The sequence below is a fragment of the Lipotes vexillifer genome, unplaced genomic scaffold (genome assembly GCF_000442215.2).
Source record: "Lipotes vexillifer unplaced genomic scaffold, Lipotes_vexillifer_v1.1 scaffold1081, whole genome shotgun sequence".
Classification (NCBI taxonomy): Eukaryota; Metazoa; Chordata; class Mammalia; order Artiodactyla; family Lipotidae; genus Lipotes; species Lipotes vexillifer.
In genome coordinates, this window is record NW_006779039.1 from 1,971,267 (window position 1) to 1,996,740 (window position 25,474).

General features: G+C 37.6%; 1 protein-coding gene across 1 annotated transcript in view; it reads right to left on the reverse strand.

Annotated features, from left to right (window-relative positions):
• GABRA3 (gamma-aminobutyric acid type A receptor subunit alpha3) overlaps positions 1-25,474 on the reverse strand; it is a 156,189-nt gene that overhangs the window by 116,226 nt on the left and 14,489 nt on the right. Inside the window, exon 2 of the mRNA XM_007452130.1 lies at positions 12,546-12,667. Within this exon, the coding sequence (XP_007452192.1) occupies positions 12,546-12,667 (122 nt within the window). The remainder of the gene's footprint in view (positions 1-12,545; positions 12,668-25,474) is intronic.

The following is a 25,474-nucleotide window of genomic DNA, read 5'->3' on the forward strand; positions in this document are numbered from 1 at the left end:
TGATAAAAATCACATGATCATCTCAATAGATGCAGAAATAGCATTTGACAAAATTCAACATCCATTCATGCTAAAAACTCTCATTAAAGTTGGTATAGAGGGGACATATCTCAATATAATAAAGGTCACTTATGACAAGCCCACAGCTAATGTCATGCTCAACTGAAAGCTTTTCCTTTAAACTCAGGAACATGACAAGGATGCCCACTCTCACCACTTCTATTTAACTTAGTATTGGAAGTCCTAGCCACAGCAAGCAGACAAGAAAAGAAATAAAAGACAACCAAATTGGAAGCAAAGATGTGAAACTGTCACTATTTGCAGATGACATGATACTACACATAGAAAATGCTAATGTCTCCACAAAAAAAAACATGAGAATCAATAAATTAATTCAGTAAATTTGTAGGATACAAGATTAATAAACAGAAATCTGTTACCTTTCTAATAAAGAACTATCAGAAAGAGAAAGCAAGAAAACAATCCCCTTTAAAATCACATCAAAAATACCAAAAAAAAAAAAATAATAAACTTAACCAAGGAGGTGAAAGACCTATACTTTGAAATCTATAAAACACTGATGAAGGAAATTGAAGATGATACAAAGAAATGGAAAGATATCCCATGATCATGGATTAGAATAATTAATATTGTTAAAATATCCATACTACCCCAAACAATCTATAGATTTAATGCAATCCCTATCAGAATGCACAAACTAGGACAAATAATCCTAAAATTTATGTAGAATACCAAAAGACCATGAATAGTCAAAGCAACCTTGATAACAAAGAGCAAAGCTGGAGGTATCATGTTCCCTGACTTCAAACTATACTACAAAGCTACCGTAATCAAAACAGTATTGTAGTGGCATAAAAACAGACAATTAGATCAATGGAATAGAACAGAGAGCCCAGAAATAAACCCACACACTTATGGTCAATTAACCTATGACCAAAGAGGCAAAAATATACATTGGGGAAAATACACTCTCTTCAATAAGTGGTGCTGGGAAAACTGGACAGAAACATGTAAAAGAATGACATTAGAATATTTTTCTCGAATAATATACAAAAATAAACCCAAAGTGAGTTAAAGACCTAAATGTAAGACCTGAACCATAAAACTTCCAGGAGAGAACATAGGCAGAACAGTCTTTGACATAAATTATAGAAATATTTTTTGATCCGCCTCCTCAGGCAAAGGAAACAAAAGCAAAAATTAATAAATGGGACGATTAAACTTTAAAGCTTTAGCACAGCAAGGGAAACTATTAACAAAATGAAAGACAGGTTACTGAATGGCAGAAAACATTTGCAAGTTATATGACCAACAAGGGGTTAATATCACAAATATACAAACAGTTCTTAAAAGCTCAGTATCAAACAAAAAAAACCCTCAATTATAAAATGGGCAGAAGACCTGAATAGACATTTTCCCAAAGAAGACACAGGTGGCCAACAGGCACTTGAAAAGATGCTCAACTTTGCTAATCATCAGAGAAATACAAATCAAAACCACAATGAGATATTATTTCACACCTGTCAGAATGGCTATCATCAAAAAGACCACAATTAACAAATGTTTGTAAGGATGTGCAGAAACGGGAACTCTCCTACATTGTTGGTGGGAATATAAATTGGTGTAGCAACTGTAGAAAACAGTATGGAAGTACCTCAAAAAAAAAAAAACTAAAATAGAACAACCATATAATCCAGAAATTCCACTCCTTGGTATATACACTTAGAAAGTGAAAATACTGATTTGAAAAGATATATGTACCCCAATGTTCATAGCAGCATTATTTACAATAGCCAATATATGGAAATAACCTAAGTGTCCATCAACAGATAAATGGATAAAGATGTGGTATGTGTACATATATATGTATACACTATATATATATATATATATACACCTATGTGTGCGTGTGCACGCGCACACACACACACGCACATGCACATGTATACACTGGATTACTACTCAGCCATAAAACAGAATGAATTTTTTCCATTTGCAACAACATGGATGGATCTGGAGGGCATTATGCTTAGTGAAGTAAGTCAGGCAGAGACAAGTCGTCTATGTTATCACTATATGTGGGATCTAAAAAATACAATAAACAAATGTATTTAACAAAACAGAAACAGACTCCAAGATATAGAGAACTAGTGGTTACCAGTGGGGAGAGGGAACGGGGAAATGGCAAGGTGGTGTAAGGGATTAAGAAGCAGAAGCTACTATGTATAAAATAAAAAAAACTGTAAGGATATATTGTATAGCACAGGGAATAAAGCCAATATTTTATAATAAATGGAGCGTAATTAACAAAAATATTGAATCATGATTTGGTAAACCTGAAACAATAATATAAAATTGTAAATTGGCAATAATTCAATTTTTTAAAAGTTTCTTCACATAAAAAAGACATTTATTAAGAGAGTAGAAACAAATATATGAGGTAATGGATATGTTGACTTATTGAGGGGTATCCTTTCTCACTGTATACACATATCAAACCATAATTTTGTATACTTAAATCCTACAATTTTATTTAATTATACCACTGTGAAAAATGCCAGTGGTAGTTTGATAGGGATTGCATTGAATCTGTAGATTGCTTTGGGTGGTATAGTCGTTTTCACAATGTTGAGTCTTCCAATTCAAGAACATGGTATATCTCTCCATCTGTTTGTATCATCTTTAACTTCTTTCGTCAGTGTCTTATAGTTTTCTGCATACAGGTCTTTTATCTCCTTAGGTAGGTTTATTCTTAGATATTTTATTCTTTTTGTTGCAATGGTAAATGGGAGTGTTTTCTTATTTCACTTTCAAACTACCACTGGCATTTTTCACAGAACTAGAACAAAAAATTTCACAATTTGTATGGAAACACAAAAGACCCCAAATAGCCAAAGCAATCTTCAGAAAGAAAAACGGAGCTGGAGGAATCAGGCTGGCTGACTTCAGACTACACTACAAAGCTACAATGATCAAGACAGTATGTTACTGGCACAAAATCAGAAATACAGATCCATGGAACAGGATAGAAATCCCAGAGATAAACACACACACATATGGTCACCTTACCTTTGATAAAGGAGGCAAGAATATACAGTGGAGAAAAGACAGCCTCTTCAATAAGTGGTGCTGGGAAAACTGGACAGCTACATGTAAACAGTGAAATTGGAACACTCCCTAACACCATACACAAAAATAAGCTCAAAATGGATTAAAGACCTGAATGTAAGGCCAGACACTATCAAACTCCTAGAGGAAAACATAGGCAGAACACTCTATGACATAAATCACAGCAAGATCCTTTTTGACCCACCTCCTAGAGAAATGGAAATAAAAACAAAAATAAATAAATGGGACCTAATGAAAAGTCAAAGCTTTTGCACAGCAAAGGAAACCATAAACAAGACCAAAAGACAACCCTCAGAATGGGAGAAAATATTTGAAAATGAAGCAACTGACAAAGGATTTATCTCCAAAATTTATAAGCAGCACATGCAGCTCAATATCAAAAAAAACAAACAACCCAATCCAAAAATGGACAGAAGACCTAAATAGACATTTCTTCAAAGAAGAGATACAGATTGCCAACAAACACATGAAAGAATGCTCAACATCATTAATCATTAGAGAAAGGCAAATCAAAACTATAATGAGATATCATCTCACACCAGTCAGAATGGCCATCATCCAAAAATCTACAAACAATAAATGCTGGAGAGGGTGTGGAAAAAAAGGAACCCTCTTGCACTGTTGGTGGGAATGTAAATTGATACAGCCACTATGGAGAGCAGCATGGAGGTTCCTTCAAAAACTAAAAATAGAACTACCGGGCTTCCCTGGTGGCACAGTGGTTGAGAGTCTGCCTGCCGATGCAGGGAACATGGGTTTGTGCCCTGGTCCGGGAAGATCCCACATGCCGCGGAGTGCCTGGGCCCATGAGCCATGGCTGCTGAGCCTGAGCGTCCAGAGCCTGTGCTCTGCAATGGGAGAGGCCACAAAAGTGAGAGGCCTGTGTACCCCAAGAAAAAAAAATAGAACTACCATACGACCCAGCAATCCCACTACTGGGCATATACCCTGAGAAAAACATAATTCAAAAGGAGTCATGTACCACAATGTTCATTGCAGCTCTATTTACAATAGCCAGGACATGGAAGCAAACTAAGTGTCCATCAACAGATGAATGGATAAAGAAGATGTGGCACACATATACAATGGAATATTACTCAGCCATAAAAAGAAACGAAATTGAGTTATTTGTAGTGAGGTGGATGGACCTAGAGTCTGCCATACAGAGTGAAGTAAGTCAGAAAGAGAAAAACAAATACCGTATGCTAACACATATATATGGAATCTAAAAAAAAAAAGGTCATGAAGAACCTAGGGGTTAGATGGGAATAAAGACACAGACCTACTAGAGAATGGACTTGAGGGTATGGGTAGGGTGAAGGATAAGCTGGGACAAAGTGTGAGAGTGGCATGGAGAAATATACACTACCGAATGTAAAACTGATAGCTAGTGGGAAGCAGCCACATAGCACAGGGAGGTCAGCTCGATTCTTTGTGACCATGCAGAGGGGTGGGATATGCAGGGTTGGAGGGAGGGAGACGCAAGAGGGAAGAGATATGGGGATATATGTATATGTATAACTGATTCATTTTGTTATAAAGCAGAAACTAACACACCATTGTAAAGCAATTATACTCCAATAAAGATGTTGAAAAATAAAATAAAAAACTAAAAGTGATAGTAATACACTGAACTTTTAGGATTTCAAAAATTTTATGTGGGTTGAAATGATTAGAGTTAAACATATAGAATGAAATTTAATAAGGATAAATAGGGAAAATCATGCATTAATGTTTAAAAATAAATGCCATAGTACATCGGATTGAGGCACTTGGCTGGTCAATAGTCATGAGAAAAAGATCTGGTGGATTTTACTTGATAAAAAGCTCAGAGTAATCCAAGGGGGTAATGTCATCACCAAGTAGGCTAATTCTGTTTTAGGCTATATTAGTCCCTGTTTTACCATGAGGTAACTAGAACATATCTAGAGTATTATGCTCACTTCTAGAAAGCACACTTTAGGTTGGATATTAATAAACCAGGGAGGTCTCCAGAGCAGCATTTCCCAATCTGGTCTATGTGTTACTTACATTCCAACTGAGATCTTATTAGGTGTTTTGGGGAAAGAAATGTCCCATGGTCACCAAAGACTACATACTAAAACTTCATCCTATATATTCATAATTATCATTAACATATCAAGGAATTTGTGTAGTCCTGCATTAAAAACCTAAGTGAACCTAAATGATATAAATATGTATTAAGAGAATGTAAAAGAAACAATAGAAAACTATTAAAATCAATAAGTCAATACAAAAAGGTCTCTGGATAGAAAGGCAAATATAAAACCAATCATGGGCTTCCCTGGTGGTGCAGTGGTTACGAATCTCCCTGCCAATGCAGGGGACACAGCTTCGAGCCCTCATCCGGGAAGATCCCACATGCCATGGAGCCACAAAGCCCGTGTGCCACAACTACTGAGCCTGCACTCTACAGCCCAAGAGCCACAACTACTGAGCCTGCATGCCACAACTACTGAAGCACAGGTGCCTAGAGCCCATGCTCGGCAACAAGAGAAGCCACCACAATGAGAAGCCTGAGCACCACAACGAAGAGTAGCCTCCACTCACCACAACTAGAGAAAGCCCACACACAGCAACAAAGACCCAGTGCAGCCAAAAATAAATAAATTAATTTTAAAAAATAATAAAACTAATCATATTTCTACACAGCAGTAACAAAATTTAAAAATAAAAATCAAGGGGCTTCCCTGGTGGCAGAGTGATTGAGAGTCTGATGTAGGGGACACGGGTTCGTGCCCCAGTCCGGGAAGATCCCACATGCCGCAGAGCAGCTGGGCCCATGAGACATGGCCACTGAGCCTGCACGTCCGGAGCCTGTGCTTTGCAACGGGAGAGGCCACAACAGTGAGAGGCCCACGTACCGCAAAAAATAAAAAATAAAAAAAGAATAAATAAAAATCAAGTCTCAAGGCATTGATTAATCAAAAATATGCAAGACGTCTAAAATGAAAATGCCAAAACATTGAGAGAAATTAAAGGAGAACAAAATGAATGGAGAAATGTATCATGTTCATCATTTAGAAGGTTTAGTATTATAAGTTTTTAAATTCCTCAAGTTAACCTATAGACTCAAGGCAAAGTCAATTCCAGATTTTATTAGAAAATGATAAGCTGGTTCTAAAAGTTATCTAGAAATACAAAGGGCCAAGAATAGCCAAGACAATCTTTAAGAAGAACAAAGCCAGAGGACTTATACTATCATATCTCAAACCTATCTATAATATAAAGTAATTAATATACAAGTGGCATTTATCATGAGAATGAAGGTTGGTTTAAACATTTGAAAATCAATGTAATTCACCATATTAACAAAATTTTTTAAAAGACATAGAATCAACTCAGTAGACACAGCAAGTGCATTTGAAAAACTGCAATATTCATTCTCGTTAAAAATTTTCAAAACCAGAGTAGAAGAGAACTTCCTGAACTTGATAAAATGCATCTAAGAAAAACTTACACCTAACATCATACTTTGTGGTGAAAGACTGGAAGCTTTTTCTGTAAGATCAAAAACAGACAATGGTGTCTGTTTTCATCTTTCCTGTTCAACATTATATGCGAGGTCTAGTCAGTGCACTAAAATAAGAGAAAAATACCAGTGCATCCATATAGCACAGGAAGAATTAAAACTTTCTTCTCATATGACATAATCATCTAGGTATATAATCTGATGAAATCTTTAAAAAATGTTACTAGAAATTCCATTTCTGGCATGAAAGCATGACGAGCTCTGCAGACTTGCTCCTCAGTGAAACTTGCAAAATGTATTTTAAAAACTACAATTTTTAAAGTTTCTGGAAATGGTCCTAAGGGCATACAACAAAAGAAAAGTAAACTATTTATTAAAGAAAATCTACTAAAACTCAGTAAGGAAATCAAGAGTCCAGAATATTTCAAACAAGAACTGTTCCCACCCTCCCCCTTCCCAGATCAGTCTGAAGGAAACTGTACTCCAGACTGGTGCAGCCCAGAAAGAACACAGGGCTCTCTCTTCTCCCAGCTCCCATTTAGAGGGCTATCTTCCTGGGAGGGGCAAGACCCCAGCATTTCTCATCCTAGAGCAAGCTACCTATTGCTATGGTTAAATTCTGGGCAAGTTTGGCTGAGCGGTAGGAAATCCCTTCATCCTCCCAGCCCCCATTCATGGAATCTAGACTCTAACTTGGGCATGGCACTGCTGAGGTTACTGTGCCCTGAAGTGTCCTTGATCTGGTTCATGGGGCAGTGGTCCATGCTGGAAAAGGCAAGATGATACCTGGAGCTGCTGTCAACCCCAGGCATGGGGACTTGATTTAAGGTTAGTCTTTTCTAACACAGTTATCTAGTATTATAAGTTTTCTTTAATTTAGCACTACTTTATACCATGTTTTTAATTTTGTTTAATTGAAAAGGTTTTAAATTTTTCTTTTGAGTTCTTCTTTGACTTATATTTTATTTAGAAGTATATTATTTAGTTCGCAAGTACTTGGAGATTTTCCAGATATATCTGTTTTTAATTTCTAATTTTATTCTTTTTGGCCAGAGAACATACTTTGTATACTGTGAATTCTTTTAATATTTTTACAACAAAGAATATGGTCTATCTTGGTAAATGTTGTAGGTTCAGTTGAAAAGAAGGTGTATTCTGCTGCTGTTTGTTGGAGTGTTCTACAAATGACAATTAAGTCAAGTTGGTTGACAATGTTTTGTCTTTCTGCTAACTTTACTTATTTTCTGTCTACTCGTTATATTGTTTATTGAGAGAGGAGTGTTAAAATCTCTAACTATAATTATAGATCATCTCTTTTTCCTTTCAGTTTCCTGTTTTTGCTTCATGTCTATGATTAGGTGCATAAATACTTAGGATTGTTATGTACTCTTTTCTTTCTCTTTATATTGGAGCATAGTTGATTAACAATGTTGTGTTAGTTTCAGGTGTGCAGCAAGGTGATTCAGTTATACATATACATGTATCTATTCTTTTTCAAATTCTTTTCCCATTTCAGTTATTGCAGAATATTGAGCAGAGTTCCCTGTGCTATACAGTAGGTCCTTGTTGGTTACCTATTTTACATATAGTAGTGTGTACATGTCAATCCCAAGCTCCCAATCTAACCCTCTCCCCCACCCTTTCCCCCGGTACAAAACCTTAAGTTTGTTCTCTAAGTATGTGAGTCTGTTTCTGTTTTGTAAATAAATTCATTTGTATCATTTTTTTTAGATTCTGCATATAGGTGGTATCATATATTTGTCTTTCTCTGTCTGTCTTTAAAGTGGGTTTCTCTCAGGGACCAATTGTGGGTCTTTCTTTTTATCTATTTTGACCATCTCTGCCTTTTAAAATAGATGTTTAGATTATTTATATTTAATGTGATGATTAATATGGTCGCTATTGGTTTTCCATGTGTTTCATCTATTCTTTGTTACATTTTTCTTTTTCTGCCTTCCTATTGTTTTTATTATCCATTTTATAAACTTTCTTGCTTTATTAGCTATAATTTTTAAGTTCTACAGTGCACATTCTTAATTTATTACAATCTACCTACAAGTAATAATATCATATCACATCATGTGCAGTGTATTTCCATTTCACCTTCTGGCCTTTGTGCTATTGTTGTCATACATTTTCCTCACATATACATTATAAACCACACAACACAATGTTATTATTTTTGCTTTAGGTAGTTATTTATTAAAGATATTTAGAAAAAAGGAGACATATTTACCCACATATTTTCCATTTTTCTTGCTCTTCCTTCCTTTTTATACATCCATTTTAATTTTATTTATTTATTTTAATTTTATTCTATTCTATTCTATTCGGCTGCACCAAGTCTTAGTTCTGGCATATGGGCTCTTAGTTGCAGCGTGAGGGATCTAGTTCCCTGACCCAGTATTGAACCTGGGCACCCTGCATTGGGAGCATGGAGTTTTAACCACTGGACAAACAGGGAAGTCCTATAGATCCGTATTTCTATCTAGCATCATTTTCCTTCTGCCTGACACATTTCCCTTAACATTTCTTGCAGTACAGACTTGCTGGTGATGAATTTTTTAGCCTCTATATGTCAGAAAATGTATTTATTTTACTTATGTTTTTAAAATATATTATCTCTGGTACAGAATTCTAGATTGACATTTTTAGTATTTTAAAGCTGTTGCTAACTACCTTCTTGCTTCCCTGTTTCTGACAAGAAGCCTGCTGTCTTTGTAAAATTTTCCTTGTGTATATAAATGTTCTGTTTCACTATGTTTGCTTTTAAGATTTTCTCTTTATCACTAGTTCTAAGCAATTTGATAATTTCCCTTGGTGTAATTTTCTTCATGTTTCTTGTTTGTTGAACCTGGTTTGGGCAGATTATAATTTTCATCAAATTTAGAATATTTTTGACTAGATTTTCTTCAAAGACATTTTCTGCCTCTCCCTTCAGATAATCCAGTTACACTTATATTAGGCCACTTGAAGCTATCCCACAGTGCACTGATGTCCTGTTCACTTTTTCAGTCTTTTCTTCCCTCTGTGTTTCATTTTTGCTAGCTACCATCGCTATGTCTTCAAGCTCATCAATCTTTTCTTCCTCAATGTCTAATCTGCTGTTAGTCTCATCTGGTATATATTTCACCTCAGATATTGTGCTTTTTATACCTAGAAGTTCAAGTTGTTTTTGTTTTTTTAACTTACATGTCTCTACTCAGCATACTCATATTTTCCTCTACTTTTGAACATATGGAATTTAGACATATCTATTTTAATATACTTATCTACTAATTCATCTGTGTCATTTATGCATCTGTTTTTATTGATTGGTTATTCTGCCTTTTGGGGTTGTATTTTCTTGCTTCTTTACATGTCTGGTAATTTTTGACTACATAACAGCCATTGTACATTCACCTTGTGTAAATATTCTTAAACTTTGTTCTGAGATAATGTTCTGAAAACATTTTGATATTTACTTTTCAAGCTTGCTTTTAAGCTTTGTTAGTTGGGACCAGAACAGCCTTTGTTTGGAGATGGTTTTGCCATGCCACTGAAGCCATATTCTTCTGAGTACCCTACCCTAACCCCATATGTTGCAAGTTTTTCCACTCTGGTTGGTAGGAACACAAGATATTCCCAACCCTATTATTCCATCTGCTGTTGTCCAGTGGCCCTTTCCTCAACCTTGGGCTGTTTCCTTATATGCATGAGCTGAGCAGTACTTACCTGAAAACTTGAGGGAAATTCTCAGCAGATTTCTGGATCTTTCCCTCTGCACAACTCTCACTTCTCCATGCACCTCTTGCTTCTTCTCTGCCCTACAAATTTTAGCCATCTTGGCCACCCCAAATTCAAAACTCTTTCTCATCAACTGAGGGAGTCCACCAGGCACTATGTGGATTCTCCCTCCCTACACTGCATCCTGAAATTTATCGAGGCAGTAAGGTGATATAATCCTACGGCTCAGCTTGTTTGTTTTACTTCTTTCAAGAATCACTGTCCTGTGCTGCCTTTGTTCAATTTCTGATAACTACTATATACTATGTTTGTTCATTTCTTAGTTGTCTTTTAAGAAGATAAATCTTGTTCCTGTTACTCCATGTTAGCCAGAACAAAAGGATCCATGCATATTTTTCATGGGTACTCAAACTCTGCATGTCTACAACTAATTTCCAACTCCTTCCCCTACCTTCTTTGTTCCAACCAAACTCCAAAAGAAACAGAATAAAACAAAATACTACTGTTCCTACTCCAATATTCCTTATTTTAGAAAATGGCACCACTTAGTCATCTAAACCAGGAACTTAGAGGTTATCATTTTCTCCTCCCTTTCCCCCTAATCCCATAATTTAATCAGTCACCAAATTCTCTACATTCCCACAATCATCACCTTCATTCTGGACAACTGAAATCAATTTCTGACTGGTCTTCTCTTCCTGCAATACTGCCCTGTTCCAATCTATTATTTATACTAAAGCAAGAGCCATATAGCCTTCGTCTAAAAACAAACAACACCAAAAAAAGACCATGCAAACATATCTTTAATTAATAAGTGAGTTTATTATAGTGGTATAGATATAGTAATTCCAACACTATTCACTATTTTATGTATATTGTAGAATAAAACAAATTAGTAAATCAATGAAGAATAATTTGTTCAATTGGAATTAGTGGTATCAGTATAGACTCATTACACATGCACATACACATATATGTCTACATTTATACACATATTTGTATATATGTCTATATGTATATATATATACGAATATATACAGGTGTGTGTATATGTATATATGTAATTTTCTATTTTCTCAATTCTGTCCACTGAAAGGTCCTAGAAGCAAATGACACCCAGTAGCAATGAAAATATCTAGCACACAGAAGTTGGATTTTAAACATAATTTCCCACACAAAAAGATCCTGTTTCTTCTTGGAAAAAATGATTGATTATAAGGCTGAATGAGGGAGAGTACAAGTTAAGTCTGGAATATACTGTTATGCCAAAAAGTGCTCAAAAATGAGAATATATCAAAAGTCAGCTTGAATAAGCTCCCACTAAGCAAACACAGGGAATTATGAACAAACATTGTAATCAAAATAGATAATAATATATAATAATATTAATGGATTACATTTCATTGAATAAAATAAGAATCCATCTATTCATGCTGATAGTTACCTAATTAACTAAAGAGGAGGAAAGGGTTTTATTACAATAGAATATCATATAATAAATGTAGATAATTGGCAAAAGTTGAATATGGACTACAGATTAGAAAATAGTATTATGTCAGGTCACATTTTCTGAATTTATAATTTCATTGTAATTTTATAAAATAACTTCTTTGTTCTAAGAAAATACACACTGAAGTATTTAGGGATAAAGGGTTATGATATCTGCATCTAATTCTCAAATGGTTCAGGAAAAAAACAAATACATTGGCATACTTGCCCTTTCAATATGGTCCATGAGGTATTATAATGCATTTACTTCATTGCGATCATATTGCTGATCATACTAAACTGAGATCCCATCTAGCCATCATATTTCTCCTCTTTGGAATATCAGGCTGATATGTGCTCAGGGTTTTTAGAACAAAGACATGTTTCCCAGCTGTTCCTGGGACACACCTGCCATCCAGGCAGCGATTGGTATTTTATTACCAGAAATGGGTGTGACCAAATGTTGTGGTTTAATACCCTATATGCATTTACCTAAGTGAAATTTGGAACCTTCCAAAACCAGATCAGAGAGATTGACCATTGAAATAAAGGATTAGAACTAATTTCCAGTGCTCAGAGGGAAGAAACTCAGCTTTACACTAACCTCATTGATCAAGACACTATTGAAGGTACCTTAAGAATCTTTTTAGATGACAATAGCCAAGAAGATCTTCAAACAATAACTGACCTCCAAGCCCAGGTCGCAGCCGGTTGTCATAGCCATCCAGAAGACGATCCAAGATTCTGGTGAATATAGTGATGTTGTCAGTGCTGTCATCAGGAATATCTGGAGCGTGCTTCGGAGAGAGTCTGAGGCGGTAGAAGAAAAAGAGACACAAAATAATAGTTCTTAATAGCAAACAATTAAATGTCTAACACTTTAATTGAAGAAAATGTCAATCAGTAGACTGGGCCAATTAAATAGCTTTGTACCACAACCAAACCAGCAAGCACTTTGGCATGAGCCAAACATACAGTCCAGCCCCAACCCAGCAGTGGAGAAACACCAGTAGAAATCTTGGACAGGATATCTGTGGGAATAATACATGGCATAAAGTTGATTTATCACATTTTGTTTCATGAACAAAAGGGCCTCCAAAAAAAAAAGGAAAACTTTGTTAACTTACCCCTTTTCTAGCCTAGAGAAATACAGGTTCACAGGACAACAGACCCAGAAAGACCTTTGAATTACATGTAATCTACCTACCTCTCACCCTATGGAGATAGGGCAACAAAGCAATAGCAGTCCATTAAATGTTAAAGCTACCAGAACTCTTAAGAGATTCCTAATCTCTTTCATTTCATACATGGGGAAATAAGCTCAGAGAGAACACCAAATTTGCCCACAGTCGTATTGCTAGTGAGGGTCAGAGATAGAACTATAATCCAAATTTTCTGATTTTCTAGAGACCCTCAGCTACCTTCTGCTTATCCAGTGTGGATGCCTTCTGCAAGCCTTTCCAAGCAGTAGGCACTTTACTAATCACCTAATCAGGCCGAGGCTGTGACTAATGCTTTCACTTTATGAGGAGGGGCTTGGTGTGGTTTGATGGGGCTAGAAATAAAGAAAGGCCCTGGGTAGTTTTGGGGAAAGAGAGATATAGTGAAGGAAATGGCTGTTAGCAAGGGTCAAGAAGCATGGTGTAGAATCAAGTAATAATCTAGAAGTCAGGAATCCTACATCCTAGTGCCAGCTGTATTCGTGATTTGGAGTAGACAATTAAGCAAATTATAGTCCTATAGGTCTCAGTTTTACCCATTCTTACTTTGGACCCAGAAGGTTGCCATGAATAGATATATAATAACTATTCATAGCATCCAGTTAATCGGGGCAATAAGAGACCGGTTAACAGTTAGAAGGAATCTTGAGAGGCAGTCAATATGTCTTCCCGCCAAAATAGTAGGAACATCTGAATTGAATAGTTCTTACTCTAAACTGCCACTCCCTGGCTGATAAACTTTGAAAAGTCATTTTGAACCCAAATTCCTTAGTTCATAAACCTAATTCAATTCACATAATCGTTCAATGCATCTTTGATGAGCATCAACTGTGTGCCTATAGAAAAAAAACAGAGCAGAAAAAAAAGGTAAAACAAGGTAATCTCTCCTCTGCTTACAGATGTTCTGAGACACTCAAATGATAAAATAGATACACGTGGAATGAAAAAGGTACCTAGGCTTAAAAAGTCTGGAGACATGAATTTGAATTTATTAGCTGAGTGACCTTAAGCAAGTCACATAACACCTCTAGTAATAGCCTTCTCATCTTTAAAATTAAAATAACTTCACTGATATGTTGTATCAATATTAAATAATACATTAAAATTTCCAGACTTAATATCTAGAAGTATTCAAAGTTTGTTTTCTCTTTTGTAAAATAGTAGCTTATGTACTTGAATGCATAATTCAAATGTAAATAGTCACAACAAAATATTGGCACCCCCATCAGCCAAAGCCATAAGGAAAGCTTTGGTCAAGAAGCACTGGAAACCAGTGAAGACTAGAGGTGATTGGCTGGTTTAGTGAAGAGTACCACAAGTGATACAGATACCTCATTTGGAAGGGGGAAGAAAGAAGGAAACTGTAGTGCAGAGCTAACTGACATCAATATGCTGAAGAGATAAAAACAGACACCCTGTCAGGTCTTGGCTCACGTTTGACCTAATCACCAATGTTCTGAATCCATCTTACATGGGCTGTGGGGAAAGAGGCTACAGGAGCTCAATTGATTTTGTGAAAACCTCTTTCTCATTTTCCCTTAACTCTCACTGCGGGGAATCTTGACCCTGGTTAGCCTAGTTTGATTTCTGGGAAATAAGTCTATGAATTGAATGAAAAGCCAATTTTTTGATTACTGGAAGGGGATAAAAAGTAGAATCCTCACAGAGTCATACCAAGCTATAAAGGGCTTCAGAGATATCTACTCCAGGTGGATTTATAGATGGGAATTGTAAAGTCCCTGAACATAAGTTTTAACCACACTGACTGTTAATGGAAAAGTTAAAATTTGGATCCAGAATTCCTGAATATAAAGCCAATATACTGTGCTGCCTCTCTTACTGAAATAATAATTTCCTTGATGATGCATTTCCATCCTTTTCTGACTCTGTGTTGAGAGCAGCACTCTTCACTAATAACTTTTAAATTTTAAGTCAAAAATTAATGCTAAATATCATTCCAAATCAATTTTCAATAGATTTCTCTATGATTTTGCACTTGATTCCTGATAAATTTTTCTTCTTATGTGGTCAATTATTGCAGGGGGAGCTGGAATCTTGTTTAATCTAGAACCCAAGTTAGAACTCTCTCTTCTTAAATAACTGAAGTGCAACAAGCTGAAGATTCTGTAGTTTGGACCCATCCAAAATAGTCTGGGGGAACAACAGAGAATCATAGTATGTCAGGATTATGGAGGACCTTAGAGACCATATAATTATTTCCCTTCATTTTACAGATGGACAACCTAAGACACCAACAAAAGAAAGTGATTGTTTAAAGCCACATGCTTATTAAGTTGATGAGACTGATGCAATAACCATGCTTGTTTTGCCTTACATCTGTCATTACTGGCTGGACTAAATATGATATTAATAATGCATCATTTAAAATGAAAATGATGTTACTAATACAGTATCTATAGGTTAGGCAAGTTTAGTCATTTTTTTAGTCTTAAAAATGGAATAGTGGTAAATCCAAAGAACTAGGGTCAAATGAACAGGGTTTTAGTCCTGAATCTGCCACTAGCTGATCATGTGAACTATTTCCTTGCATATGAAAGAGATAATTGCCCAACTTATAATGCTTTCGGAAGAAATAAGTAAATAAGATAATAAACCATAAAATTGCTTTGTAAATGGCAAAGCTCAACATACATTGAGGTTGATCATTCCTTTTCCCCCAAACTCCTGAAAATGTAATGAGACACCTTTGAAAGACATGCACTTCTATGCTATGGGAAAAGTTAAGCTCACCAAGTGATTAAGTTCAGGGTAAGTAATAAGTAATAGTATTAGTTCAACTACATTGAGGAAGGACCCTGATGTGTTTGTCAGGGGGAAGCAGAAGAGGCACAGATGTGGAGTTGCTGATACAGTTCATAAAACAACCTAAAGAGAGGATAAATTTACTTCATTAAAAGGATGGCGGGCTTCCCTGGTGGCGCAGTTGGTTGAGAGTCCGCCTGCCGATGCAGGGGACACGGGTTCGCGCCCCGGTCTGGGAGGATCCCACATGCCGCGGAGCGGCTGGGCCTGTGAGCCATGGCCGCTGAGCCTGCGCGTCCGGAGCCTGTGCTCCGCAACGGGAGAGGCCACAACAGCGAGAGGCCCGCATACCGCGAAAAAAAAAAAAAAGGATGGCATTTTCCCTAATACTGTATATCTCCTGGGGGAGAACAGATTTTAAAAATAAAGAAAATCCAAAATTACTATGCAGAAGGTAATGTCAACAAGATGGAGAGGTCTCAAAGCTCATCTCCCCCTTACACACACACACACACACACACACACACACACACACACACACACACACAAATCTGTAAGAAATATAAATAACTACAAACTGAAGAAAACAGCTAAGGGAAAGCTCTAGAAAACAAAGAAGCAGTAGCAAAAACCTGAGAAGCTCAAAAATCAAGGATGGCCACATAGAAAAGTACAGGAAGCATGCTACCTATGTCACCTCATCTCCCAGTCAGGACCTTCTCTGCACCTGGAAGAATCACCTCTGAGGAAGTTCACCACACAGGGAGAAGGAGGGCAGGAGAACCCCAGCAAGCCTCACCACTGTGGACATTTGCAGCTTTTGCTACAGAGGTCTCCCACAGTCTTTCCTGATTCTGATGTCAGTTGATGAAATGGAGTGGCCCCCTCTGCATCTCTACTCCCTGGAGCTGTCACTGAGGTGAGACTTGCCCTCAGGGTCCCCAGCTGCTGCTGTGCCCCACTCTTAGAAATCAGATGCCACAGCATCTTGCCATATACGAGATTGGAGCTGCCTCTGCTCTTCACCCTCCCCTGGCCACAGTCAAGGCTTTGTCCCACCTTCACCAGGAAAGCCTCTTCTGCCCTGGCCTAGCCTCCTTGGTTATAAGTCACACTATGGCTGCCATTATCCAGGCTTTGCTGCTGCTGCCCTGAGTCCCACCCACCAGGTTCCAGGACAAGGCTCTGAATCATCATTGCCAGTGGTGCTAAAATTGCCCTAAGCCCCATCTCTTGGGTCCCAAGTCACTCTTAGACCTCTATTATCAGGGTCCTGATGCTGCCATCTGGGACCCACCCACTGCATTCCAGGTTGTGGCTCTGGGTCTTCATTGTATGGGATGCGGCTGCTGCCCTGGGCCACACATCCCAATCTGAGGTCAAGACTCTGAACTGTCATTGCTGAGGTGGGCTCCACTGCCCTGAACCCTGAACTCTGGATTCCAGGTTGTGTCTCTGGCCCATCACTGCTGAAACCAGGCTACCTCTACCCTGAGCTCTCCACCAACCCCCATCCCAGATCAACGCTTTGAAACATCATTCCCAGGTGTGTTACCACTGACCTGAGCTCTCCCCTCAGGTTTCAGGTTAGGGCTCTGACACATGATAGCTGGGACTAGGTAGCCACTTCCCTGAGCCCCATCCCCTGGGTTCCAGGTCACAGCTCTGACCATCAATGCCAGGACTGTGCTGCCACTGCCCTGTGCCCAGGTCCCTGGATCCCAACATACAGCTTTAACAGACTACTACCAGAGCTGTGTTACTGCTCTCCTGCAACTTCCCCCTGGGGCCAGAGTTGAAACTTTGACCCACCATCCCCAGGCTATGCTACTACTGTACCCTGGCCCCTGGGCTCAAGCCACCATTGTACCTTGTCATCCCATGGCTTGTGGAACTGCTGCATTCTGCTCTCTCCCTACCAGCCAGAGTCACAGTGGTGAGTCCCTGAGACCCAGGTACTGGTTCCATGGGATATCTACACATGCCCACATCCTAGAAACCAGTGATATAGCTGCAGTAAGTACACCTGTGCTCTAGGACCCAGGTTCTGTGTTAGTTCCATGTGCACTGGATCCTCGGGCATTAGCTCTGAGGGCTCTATGTGTCAGCATGCCAGACCAGGCATTGCGAAGGATCTCCTCAGGTAGAACATCCTCCCATGGGCAAAAAAATAAGGGGTGAGAACAGAAAGACCCCAGTAGCCTTAGCCTCTGAAGATTCCAATAGCCCTATCTGCCATTGCCACCTGCAGGTCCTCTGCAGCCTTGGTCACAGAAGACACCCACAGTCTGGCCAATGGCAATGTCTGCCAATGGAGCAGCATGGAGACTACACCACTGTGCCTCCCCAGGAACCAAGGATACTGCATCCCACCCAGCTGGTGCCTTTTAAAGCTACCTCCAAGTGAAAGTCTTTCACTACTCTAGCCAGTCCAAAAAGAATGGAAGAGGTGAGTGCACCCTTAAATGCACAGACATCAATACAAACCAATCATAAACATGAAAATGTAAGGAAATGTGATACCACTAAAGGAACAAAATAATACTCCAATAACTGACCCCAAAGAAATGGAGATCTGTGAGTTATCTGAAAAAGAATTCAAAATATAAAGAATTCCTACATGCCAATCAGAAAAAGAGAAACAGCTCAATTGAAAATGGGCAAGGGATAAGAACAGATGGTTCATGAAAGAGGATCCAGAAATGTCAAGACACACAAGAAAAGATGCTCAACGTTACTAGTAACTGGGAAGATGCAAGTTAAAACACCAAGGGGATTCATCTCATAGCCAGCATATGTGCAAAGGCTGAAAAGTTTGGTAATAGCAAATACTGGGGAACATGCAGGAACCAGGAATTATTCTGAGGGTCAGATGATGCAATTACTTCCAGGAGCAATTTGACAGGATCTAACGGAGTTGAAGATGTACAGTCCTTGTGACTCAGCAATTTCAAGTCCATTTGACTCTACTAGAAACCTTCTCGTCCGAGCATAAGGAGGAAAGTACCAAGTTTTCTCTACTGTACTGTTTTTTTGTTTTGTTTTGTTTTGTTTTCTTGCAGTATGTGGGCCTCTCACTGTTGTGGCCTCTCCTGTTGCGGATCACAGGCTCTGGATGCGCAGGCTCAACAGCCATGGCTCATGGGCCCAGCCGCTCCGTGGCATGTGGGGTCTTCCTGGACCAGGGCACGAACCCGTGTCCCCTGCATTAGCAGGTGGAGTCTCAACCACTGCGCCACCAGGGAAGCCCATACTGTACTGTTTTAATTGCAAAACATAAACATGAAATAACGCTTGCTCAGTTAGAGAATGAAAGTGTAAACTCTGGCTTATGCATATGATCCTAGACAGCAATGAAAATGAGTAAATTAGATTGACATGTATCAAGCCAGATAAAGCCCAAAATCAAAAATCTGAATAACATTGGGCTTCAAAAGGATATGTATAATTTAACATCATTGTACAATTTTAAAACTCATAAAAGTTTTATATTTTAGACATTTGTGAACATTGAGAAAAGTATAAAAATGCATATCTGCATAGTGTTCAATTATTATAAAGTGAACCTCTATGTAACCAAATAACCAGAACTCCAAAAGCCCCTGTGCATACTTTTCTAATCCAACCCAGCCCCTCCTGTTCCTTTATAGGTAAAAACCAGCCTGAATTTTTGTGTGTATAATTAATAATAATAATTTTAAGGATGCTCAATGAGATTCAAGTGAACACAGATAGACAAATCAATGTACTCAGGAAAACAATACATGAACAAAATGAGAAACTCAACAAAGAAACAGAAATTTTAATAAAATGAACCAAACAGAAGTTCTGAAGATGAATACAATGGATAAAATGAAAAATGCAATAGACAGCTTCAACAGTATGCTCAATCAGGCAGAAGAAAGAATCTGTGAGCTTGAAGACAGATAGTTTGATATTATCCAGTCAGAGGAGAATTAAAAGAAAGAAATTAGAAATTAGAATGAAAAAAGTGCTGTATAGCTCAATATTTTTTGTAATAACCTAAATGGGAAAAGAACTTTAAAAAGAATAGATACAGGTATATGTATAACTGAATCACTTTGCTGTACACCCAAAACTAACACAACATTGTTAACCAGCTATACACCAATATAAAACAAAATAAAAAAAAGCAGAGGGGAAACAGAGACTCTACTCTTGGAGGACACACACAAGGTCTTGCATGCACCGGGACGCAGGGCAAAAGCAGTGACTTCATAGGAGCCTAGGGCAGACCTACTTGCTGGCCTTGGAGGGTCTCCTGAGGAGGCAGAGGGCAACTGAGGTTTTCTTTGGACATAAAAGCTGGAGGTGAACACACCTGGGAGTACCCATCTGAAGGCTGACATCTTGCTTGGACATTAGCACCAAGACCTGGCCCAATTCAACAGCCTCTAGACTCCAGTGCTGGGAAACGTCAGGTCAAACAGCCAACAGGGCAGGAACACAGTCCCATCCATCAACAGACAGGCTGCCTAAAGACTTCCTGAGCTCACAGCCATCTCTAGACACTCTCCTTGACATGGCACTGCCCACCAGAGGGCCAAGAAACACCTCCACACACCAGTGGGCAGGCACCAGTCCCTCCCACCAGGAAGCCTGCAGGAACCTCTAGACCAGCCTCACCCACCAGGGGGCAGACACCAGAAGCAAGAAATATACAGTCCCACAGCCTGTGGAACTGAGTTCACAAACACAGCTCAGAATCTACCTTGGGGCCAGCTGGTCCCTGGCCCGTGGGTGATGAGAGAGTACTACTGGGGCATATAGCACATCCCATACAGATGGCCACTTCTCCAAGCTGGAGAAACATAGCTAACCTTCCACATACATAAAAACACAAATAGAAGGTTTAGAAAAAGTGAGACAGTAGAGGAATATGTTGCAGATGAAGGAATAAGATAAAACCCCAAAAGAACGACTAAGTGACATGGAGGCAGGCAATTTACCAGATAAAGAATTCAAAGTAATGATCATAAAGATGATCCAAGATCCTGTGAAAATAGTGGATGCACAGAGTAAGAAGTTACAAGAAGTTTTTAAAAAAGAATTAGAAAAGATAAAGAACTGAACAGTTGAAGAATACAATAACTGAAATGAAAAATACGCTAGAAGGAATCAACAGCAGAATAAATGAGGCAGAAGAAGAGATACATGAGCTGGAAGACAGAGTGGTGGAAATAACTGCCATGGAACAGAATAAAGAAAAAAGAATGAAAAAAAATGAGGACAGTTTAAGAGATTTCTGGGACAATGTCAAATGCAGCAATATTCACATTATAGGGATCCCAGAAAGAGTAGAGAGAGAGAAAGGACCTGAGAAGATATTTGAAAAGGGAATAGCTGAAAACATCCCTAACATGGGAAAGGAAGCAGTCACCCAAGTCCAGGAATCACAGAGAGTACAATACAGGATCAAGCAAAGGAGGAACAGGCTGAGACACATAGTAATCAAACTGACAAAAATTAAGATAAAGAGAAAATTTTAAAAGCAACAAATAACATACAAGGGAAACCCCATAAGGTTATCTGCTGATTTTTCAGCAGAAACTCTGCAGGCCAGAAAGGAGTGGCATGATATATTTTAAGTGATGAAAGGGAAAAACCTACAACCAAAAATACTCTACCCAGCAAGGCTCTCGTTCAGATTCGATGGAGACATCAAAAGCTTTACAGACAAGCAAAAGCTAAAAGAATTCAGCACCACCAAACTACATTTACAACAAATGCTAAAGGAACTTCTGTAGGCAGAAAAGAAAAGGTCACAACTAGAAACAAGAAAATTATGAAATGGGAAAGCACACTAATAAAGGCAAACATACAATAAAGGTAGGAAATCATCCACACACAAATATGATATCTAAACCAGTAATCGTGAGAGGAGGAAAGTACAAATGCTGGATATTTCCAATACATTTGAAATTAAGAGATCATCAATTTAAAACAATCATGCATATATGTAGACTGTTATATCAAAGCCTCATGGTAAACACAAACCAAAAATATATAATAGATATATATACAAATAAGAAACAGTAATCCAAACACAACACTAAAATAGTCAACAAATCACAAGAGAACAAAAGAGGAAAGGAAGAAAAAAGACCTACAAAAACAAATCCAAAACAATTAACAAAATGGCAGTAAGAATATACATATCAATAATTACCTAAATTTAAATGGATTAAATGCTCCAACAAAAAGACACAGACTGGCTGAATGGATACAAAAACAAGATCTGTATAAATGCTGTGTACAAGAGACCCACTTCAGACCTAGAGACACATACAGACTGAAAGTGAGGGGATGGAAAAGTATTCCATGCAAATGGAAATCAAAAGAAAGCTGGAGGAGTAATACTTATATCAGACAAAATAGACTTTAAAGACTAAAGTCTTTAAAGAGACAAAGAAGGACAAGAGACAAAGGACACTACATAATCAAGGGATCAATCCAAGAAGAAGATGTAACAATTGTAAATATATATGCACCCAATGTCGGAGCACCTCAATATAGAAGGCAAATGTTAACAGACATAAAGGGAGAAATCGACAGTAACACAATAATACTGGGAGATTTTAACACCCCACTTACATCAATGGACAGATGATCCAGACAGGAAATCAGTAAGGAAAACAGGCCTTAAATGATGCATTAAACCATATGGACTTAATTGATATCTATAGAGTGTTTCATCCAAAAGCAGCAGAATACACATTCTTTTCAAGTGCACATGGAACATTCTCCAGGATAGATCACATGCTGGCTCAAAAAGCAAGCCTCAGTAAATTTAAGAAAACTGAAATCATATCAAGCATCTTTTCTAACCACAACATTATGAAGCTGGAAATCAACTACAAGAAAAAACTTCAAAAAATACAAACAGGTGGAGGTTAAACAATATGTTACAAAACAACCAACAGATCATTGAAGAAATCAAAGAGGAAATAAAAAAATACCTAGAGATAAATGAAAATGAAAACACGACGATCCAAAACTTATGGGGTACAACAAAACAGTTCTAAGAGGGAAGTTAATAGAGATACAAGCTTACCTCTGGAAACAAGAAAAATTTCAAATGAACAACCTAACGTTACACCTGAAGCAACTAGAGGAAAAAGAACAAACAAAACTCAAAGTTAGTATAAGTAAAGAAACCATAAAGATCAGAGCAGAAATAAATGAAATAGACTAAAAAACAATAGGAAAGGTCAATGAAACTAAAAGCTGGTTCTTTGAAAGGAAAAACAAAATTGATAAACCTTTAGCCAGACTTATCAAGAAAAAAAGGGAGAGGGCCCAAATCAATAAAATTATAAATGAAAAAGAAGTTACAACCAACACCACAGAAATACAAAGGACCATAAAAGACTACTACAAGCACCTATATGTCAATAAAATGGACAACACAGAAGAAATGAACAAATTCTTAGAAAGGTATGATCTCCCAAGACTGAACCAGGAAGAAATAGAAAATGTGAACAGAACAATTACAAGTACTGAAATTGAATCTGTGATTTAAAAACTCCCAACAAACAAAAGTCCAGGACCAGATGGCTTCACAGGCAAATTCTATCAAACATTTAGAGAAGAATTAACACCTATGCTTCTGAAACTATTTCAAAAAGTTGCAGAGGAAAGAATACTTACGAACTCATTCCATGAGGCCACCATCACCCTGATACCAAAGCCAGACAAAGATATCACAAAAAAAGAAAATTACAGGCCAATATCACTGATGAACATTGATGAAAAAATCCTCAACAAAATACTAGCAAACCAAATCCAACGATACATTAAGAGGGTCATATACATGATCAAGTGGGATTTATCTCAGGGATGCAAGGATTTTTCAATATTCACAAATCAATCAGTATGATATACCACATTAACAAATCAAAGAATAAAAACCTTCTGATCATCTCAATAGATGCAGAAAAAGGTTTTGATAAAATTTAACATCCATTTATGATAAGAACTCTGCAGAAAGTGGACATAGAGGTAACATACCTTAACATAATAAAGGCCATATATGACAAACCCACAGGTAATATCATACTCAATGGTGGAAAGCTGAAAGCATTTCCTCTAAGATCAGGAAGAAGACAAGGAGGTCCACTCTCACCACTTTCATTCAACATAGATTTGGAAGTCTTATCCATGGAAATCATAGAAGAAAGAGAAATAAAAGGAATACAAATTGGGAAAGAAAAAGTAAAACTGTCACTATTTGCAGATAACATGATACTATACATAGAAAGTCCTAAAGATGCTACAAGAAAACTACTAGAGTTCATCAATGATTTTGGTAAAGTTGCAGGGTACAAAAATTAATGCACAGAAGTCTGTTGCATTTCTATACACTAACAATGTAAGGTCAGAAAGAGAAATTAAGGAAACAATCCCATTTACTATTGCATCAAAAAGAATAAAATACCTAGGAATAAACCTACCAAAGGAAGCAAAAGACCTGTACTCACAAAACTATAAGATGCTGATGAAAGAAATCGAAGACAACACAGACAGATGGAAAGATAAACCATGTTCTTGGATGGAAGAATTAATATTGTCAAAATGACTATACTACCCAAGGCAATCTACAGATTCAATGCAATCCTTATCAAATTACAAATGGCATTTTTCACAGAACTGGAACAAAAAAAATTTAATTTTTATGGAAACACAAAAGACCCTGAATAGCCAAGGCAATCTTGAGAAACAAAAACGGAGCTGGAGGAATCAGGTTCCCTGACTTCAGACTATACTACAAAGCTACAGTAATCAAAACAGTATACTGGCATTTAAAACAGACATAGGTCAATGGAACACAATAGAAAGCCCAGAAATAAACTCATGCACATATGGTCAATTAATCTATGACAAAGCAGGCAAGAATATACACTGCAGAAAAGAGAGTCTCTTCAGCAAGTGGCAGGGGAATATTGGACCGCCACATGTAAATCAATGAAGTTAGACTAATCACACTATACACAAAAATAAACTCAAAATGGATTAAAGACCTAAAAATAAGACCAGATACTATAAAACTCCTAGAGGAAAACTTAGGCAGAATACTCTTTGACATAAATTGCAGCAATACCTTTTTGGATCCGTCTCCTAGAGTGATGGAAATAAAAACAGAAATAAACAAATGGGACCTACTTAAACTTGAAAGCTTTTGCATAGCAAAGGAAACCATAAACAAAACAAAAAGACAACCTACAGAATGGAAGAAAATATTTGCAAGTGATATGATTGAAAGGGATTAATTTTCAACATATACAAACAGCTCATACAGCTCAATATCAAAAAAACAAACAACCTAATCAAAAACTGGGCAGAAGGTCTAAAAAGGCATTTCTCCAAAGAAGACATACAGTTGGTGGAAAGGCACATAAAAAGATGCACAACACTGCTAAGTATTAGGGAAATGCAAATCAAAATACAATACACCACACCAGTATCACCTCACACCAGTCAGAATGACCAACATCAAAATATCTACAAATAATAAATGCTGGAGAGGGTGTGGAGAAAAAGGAACACCCCTACACTGTTGGTGGGAATGTAAATTGGTACAGCCACTATGGAGAACAGTATGGAGGTTCCTTAA